Source organism: Equus przewalskii, chromosome 19 (assembly GCF_037783145.1).
Source record: "Equus przewalskii isolate Varuska chromosome 19, EquPr2, whole genome shotgun sequence".
Classification (NCBI taxonomy): Eukaryota; Metazoa; Chordata; class Mammalia; order Perissodactyla; family Equidae; genus Equus; species Equus przewalskii.
In genome coordinates, this window is record NC_091849.1 from 51,146,422 (window position 1) to 51,152,421 (window position 6,000).

The 6,000-nt window shown below is 48.1% G+C and overlaps 1 protein-coding gene across 3 annotated transcripts in view; it reads right to left on the minus strand.

The window, feature by feature from the left end:
• ELOVL5 (ELOVL fatty acid elongase 5) overlaps positions 1-1,305 on the minus strand; it is a 68,422-nt gene extending 67,117 nt beyond the window's left edge. The window contains exon 1 of one of the 3 annotated variants that reach the window (XM_070586228.1): positions 761-1,305. Coding sequence is in view for 1 of the 3 variants with exons in the window: in XM_070586226.1 (XP_070442327.1) it covers positions 289-367 (79 nt within the window). In the remaining 2 variants the exon portion in view is untranslated. Of the gene's footprint in view, positions 1-288 lie in introns of all 3 variants that reach the window. The other 2 variants (XM_070586229.1, XM_070586226.1) reach the window with 2 other exon arrangements.
• Positions 1,306-6,000: the final 4,695 nt, after the last annotated feature.

The window sequence follows — 6,000 nt, forward strand, 5'->3', positions numbered from 1 at the left end:
AGGGCCGCCCAGGTCGCTCTCGAGTCCCCGCCCCTGCGCTTTCCCACCGGCCCCATCCATCCCCGAGGACCGCGGCTGCGGTTATCTGGTTTTAATAAAAACCGAAATGGTCCCAGGCTAGAGAGCTTCCCGCCGGGAGGCAGAGACGGAGGGAGGAAGAGAAAAAAGAAAAGGTCGGAGGATCCCTGCATCGCTGGCTCCAGGAGCTCCCCGCGGGGCGAGGGCGGGCGCGCCCTGGCTCTCGGTGCCCACCCGACCCGCGCCCCCGCAGAGGCTCTCCGAACTCACCCAGGTTTTGTTCTCCCCAAAGAAGGAGCGCTCTCCCTCTCAGCGGGAGCTGCCCTGGACCTCCGATCCGCGAGTTCATCCCGCCAGGGCGGGCGGACTTGAGCGCACAAGCCCATCCATCCTGCCCCTCGTCTGGGCACAGCGTGTGTCCCCGCGGCGCTGTCAGCGTGCAAAACGGCCAGCCCGCTACTTCCACGCGCCGAGCAGGTGCGACAGCATCACGCTGGAAACTCCCGAGGCGCCCAGCCTCGCGCCCGAGGTCCGAGCCCAGGAGGCCGGACTGGGGACCCCCGGAGCCGGCCAGGCTCCTCCGCCACTCGGGGGGAGCGCGGCCCGCGCCGGCAGCTATTCCGCGGTCCCGGGTTCGGGAGCTGACGGCGGTTCGCAGCCCTCACGTCCCGGCCGCGCACTCGCCCGGGTGTCATGGCCGAGCAGCGGCCCCGGGAGAAGTTTCCAAGAGCTAACGGCTTACCTCTTGGCCCCACGGGCGGCAGCAGCAGCTCGGAGAAGCGGCGAGGCGGCAGCAGGAGCACCCGTGGCAGCCCGAGCGGGGAAGGATGTTGGAGGGAGGCGCCGGCAGCGAGGCACCGCGGCGATGGGAAGAGGAAGGCGCCGGGTATCTACAATCAGAACGTGGGCTGACCGTGACGTCACAATGGCGCGGCCAGCCAATCGGGGCCCGAGGGCTGAATCAAGCGCTATGATGTCATGCGGCCGCGGAGCCAATCGCGAGACAATAGAACTTTCGTGATTGTAAATTCCAGAATCCGATGCAGTGGGGGAGCCGAGGCCGGGGTTGGTCCCCTCAGGTTCACGTGTGTCTGGGCAATTTTATCCCCTTTCTTCCTAATAAGCCTGCGTGGAACGCAGAGCCTGCGCAATAGCGACAATGAAGGTCCGATGCCCTGAACTCCGACTCTCCCGGTGCCAGGCGTGGCAGGGCGCTGTGGCCACGCTGGGACGGCAGAAGCGCACTCTCGTAACGGTCTCCTCTACGGTTCTGAAAGGGTTCTAGTTCCCCTTGGTTTTAGCTGAAAGGGTTAAACGCCTACGGGGACCGCTGGAGCGAAGGCCTGCAGTTGGACAAGATCAGGCAACAACCCAAAAAAGCGTTCGAAACGTGGGACAGCTGAACTCCCTTGTGATAGATTTACCGTGATTTTTCTTAGGGGTTCTGATTTTCCCTTAGAGGTCACTACCAACTCCATTTCTACGCTAGAAATTATTCCAAAAGCTTGTAAAAGGAGGAAGGGTGATGGAGTAAGTGAGGTATTTTCAGCTGGACGGATTCAAGCACTGAACACGAAGTGCTGTGTGCTCAGGGCGCTAATAGAAGATCTTTGCTGTTTTTCATTGATATTTGGATAATTTAAGGCCCTCAGCACCCTAGTATCCTACTCTTTCTCCCTGTCAAGGCCCGGAAGTCCTTTGGCCTTATGCTTTCTTACTGTATTCCTACTCCATCGAGTCAACCATTTAATGTACGCAAATTTATTGTTTTACATGTTTACAATGTAATGTTTATCATGTGCCAGCTGTGTCCCAGGCATTGGGCCGCTGCAGTAGGAATACAGGTGCACAAATTATATGCAAATTAGGTAATTTAAACATACACAAATAATTGAGATTTGTAACAAGTCAATTGCCATTCAACTCCACAAACAGAATGCCTTCGGTTTGTCACATACTATGCTAGATGTTAGGAATAAAAACCTTCGAGGACCACCTCCGCCTGTAAAATGATACAGTCAGGAAACAACTACCATTGCAGAGTGGTAAATGCTACAGTGGACACCAAGACACAGACATTAACTGGGAACTTTCTGTCAAGGGGCCTGTGAAAAGCATTCGCTAGAGGCGTAAGTGGGACAAAGTTATCTCCTTTATTCTTCACTCTTCTGCCAGCAGCCCAAGACCAGAGCTAGTTCAGCTCTCTGTCACCCTCTCCAAGTTCTGTCTTTCCAGGTTTTAAAAGTTTCGAATTTAACTTGATACTCCAAAAATCTCAAGTTTTACACCACGCTCCATTGTTTTCTTTGTGTTCACCTGTCAATAAAATGTTTTAAGCCCACACTACCAAAATATCTGTTTTTATTTTTGATTAAGGATTTATATAACTCTCAAGTCGTGCATTAAATATTAATTTGTTCTTATTTTAAAGTAAAAGTAAACATAAAGTTATAATATTTTATTCCTATCCCCCAAAGGATGCCTTTCCACATGCTCCTTGACAGACAGGTCTTAGTTAATCTGTGTATCTTGGTTTCCATTGTAGCGTTTTCCACTCTGCACTTGTGGTTGTTTCCTGACTGTACTGTCTTGCTCAAACCATGGAGTGCCTGAACCCCCCACCTTACGGTCCACTACTTTAGGTTGTAAACTCCATTGAAGGGAGAAACATGTTGAAATTTGCTCATTATTTATCCGCAGGTCCCTGGTATGTAAAAGGAGCTCAGTAAATACGTTTTGAATGAATGAATGAACTCCTTCTCCCACTCACCACTACCATCTTCATCCTGGTGCTTCCATTTTCTGCTCCAGAATTCCAACCATCTGTCTGATAGTCACGTCCCAGGACTCTTGACTCCTAACAAATCAAAGTTGGTCAGGTCATGTTCCCACTCTTCCTCCAGCCAGAGACTTAGGGTTCCCAATACATAGATGATTAAGGGGGAATGTCCTGCCCGCACACAACTCATCTTACACCCTACAGTGTAAACTGATTACCATGACCTCAGTATGAATTACTCCATGTTGCAGCACCATCACATTCATGGTCAAAGGGCAAGAAAAGCAGCAGAACTGAAATGACTCCTCAACTTACCTGTGGTACTTTTTTCCAAATAAATCAAAAGAATGCCTAGGATTGGGGCCGGCCTGATGGCTCGACTGTTAAGTGCACACGTTCCACTTTGGTGGCCCAGGATTCACCGGTTTGGATCCCAGGTGAACCTATGCACCGCTTGGCAAGCCATGCTGTGGTAGGCATCCCACATATAAAGCAGAGGAAGATGGCTATGGATGTTAGCTCAGGGCCTGTCTTCCTCAGCAAAAAGAGGAGGGTTGGTGGCAGATGTTAGCTCAGGGCTAATCTTCCTAAAAAAACAAACAAAAAAGAATGCTTAGGATTCAATGCCAGGGTTCACGGTACGTGTTCTAGTTAGCATCCAAATCAGATTCCTGGCCATCCAGGTTCCAGACACCACGCTGGAGCCATCCGAGTCCTTATAACCCACCTATCAAAAGTAAATCCGGGTGGTGCAGAAACAAAACACTGTAACTTGCGTGTTTCTTTGTAGCATTCATGTGGTCGTCCCCCGAGGAGTGACTATTGAATTATCTTCATTAAATAGTTAACTATTTTATTTCTTCTTCTCTTCTTCCTCCTATTTTTCTTTACTTTTAAATTCTAGTAGCATTTTTCCCTCTGCTCCTAGTTTCCTCAGTGGTCCTGAATCTCCTCCAACCACACGCTTGCAAGTGTATTAGAAGGTTACTTCAATATCACTCCTGAGAAAGAATATGTAACCCATTGGGACATTTGCTCTATTGTTATATAGCGTCTGTAGTTGAATCAAGAAATGTGATTGACAGTTTCATTTGCATGCCACTCTGATTAATGAGACTGTTGTTTCATTAAGGATGAAATACTGTAATCTGCTTGACATAATGAAACCTGTCTTTTGAAATAGGATGTTTGCCTCTGAACATTTAAAATTTGACTAAGACATAGGCCAAGGATAAGCTAGTTTCTGTAAGATTGCCACTATGCCTTCTCTTTTGGTTTCTACCTTTTTGTCCCCCTTCCCTGTCATCCTACTTTTTTCTTCTCTTCTACTTTGTGTCTTATCTTGTTGCCAGGGGTTCCCAGCGGCCTGGCTTGCCTTTGTTGGAGGCAGACAGAGATTAAAGCAGCTCCTTTCCTACTCAGGCCTTGCAGTCAGTTCCACACTTACATCGTTGACTTTGCGGCTACTCCTCTTCAGTGATGTTCACCCTGTCCTGAGGTTTATCTGTTCCTGCCCTTGAGTGTTCGTCTGGAAGGATGTGAACTACTTGAAGGCACTGCCCATGCTTGGCCTACTATGTTGTTTTTCCAGTGGCCAGCCGAACCTCTAGCAAAGAGCCGATACTCATAAATACCTGCTGAATGAATAAAGGATTTAAACTATTTCTGGATTCCCTGGTCTTTTCTTTTCCACTTCATTTTACACTTTAGTACTCTGTCTGGGAGGACCGGGCAATGAAAGGGGCCTGTGCCCTCAGTGCTCTCCATGGACAGTGACTTCCTAGGTGATATTATCACCCCGTTCACAGCTTTGAATTCCATCTATACTTTTCTGATTCCCGAATGTATTTCTCTGCCCAGACCTTTCCTCTGAATTCCAGACTTATATACTTAACTGCCTATTAATGACTTCCCTTAGTTGTCTAAAAGGCATTTCAAACTCAGAATAATCAAAAATGAACTCTTGGGGCTGGCCTGGTGGCGTAATGGCTAAGTTCATGCACTCTGCTTCGGTGGCCCAGGGTTCATAGGTTCGGATCCTGGACACAGACCTAGCATTGCTGGTCAAGCCATGCTGTGGCAGGGACCCACACAAAATAAAGGAGGATTGGCACAGATGTTAGCTCAGTGACAATCTTCCTCAAGCAAAAAAAGGAAAATTGGCACAGATGTTCGTTCAGGGCCAATCTTCCTCACAAAAAAGAGAAAAAAATGAACTCTTAATTTTTCCCCAAACCTGCTTCTCCCGTGGTCTTCCCCAGCTTTGTAAATGACAGCTCCGTTCATCTAGTTTCTCAAGTCAAACACCTTAGACTTATGTTAAGCTCTTCTCTTTCTCTCACATCCTACATCCATGCATCAGCAAAATCCTGCCTACTTGATCTTGAAAACATTTCCAGAACCTGTTAACTTTACACCACCTTTACCACAACCACTTGTTTAAGCAGCTATCACTTGTTGCCCAGAATTTTGCAATACCCTCCTAACCCAACCTCTACATCAGCTTTTGCCTCCTACAGTCTATTCCCAATCCAGCAGCCTGAGGGATCCTCCTCAAACCAAAGCCAGATCATGTGGCTTGTCTACTTAAAACCACCTATCAATTTCTCATGTCAGTAAAAGTCAAAACCCTTACAATGGCCTATAAGGTGCTTCATGACTTAGCACCTTACCATTTCTCTGACCTTCCAAAGCTACTCTGTCTCCCACCCACACTGGCCTCCTTCTTATTCCTTGAGCACACCAAGCACTAGACTGCCTCAGGGTCTTTGCACTTCCTCTTCCCCCATGCCTAGAATAATCTAATCCAGACATCTCCAAGGCTTACACCCGTGTTTCATTCTGATATCGATAAATGTCCTCTTCTTAGAGTTCTCCTTGATCACTCTAAATGTGCAGTATCTCCCTCTTTGCCTCTCATAGGCTAGAAGACTTTTACTCTGCTTAATTTTTCTCCTTAGCACTTATCCTGTCTGGCACACTCTGGGTTTACTTCTAATATTTGTTTCTTCCCCCTGCCATAAGCTTATTGAGGGCACAGACTTTGTTCTGTTCACCTCTGTATCCCCAGCACTTGGACCACTGCCTGGTACCTGGTAGGGGCTCATTAAATATTTACTCAATGGATAAATGAGTGAACAAATGAATGGAAAACTGAATTGCAAACAGGGGAGATGCTTTAACTAGGTACCACTTGGCCAAAA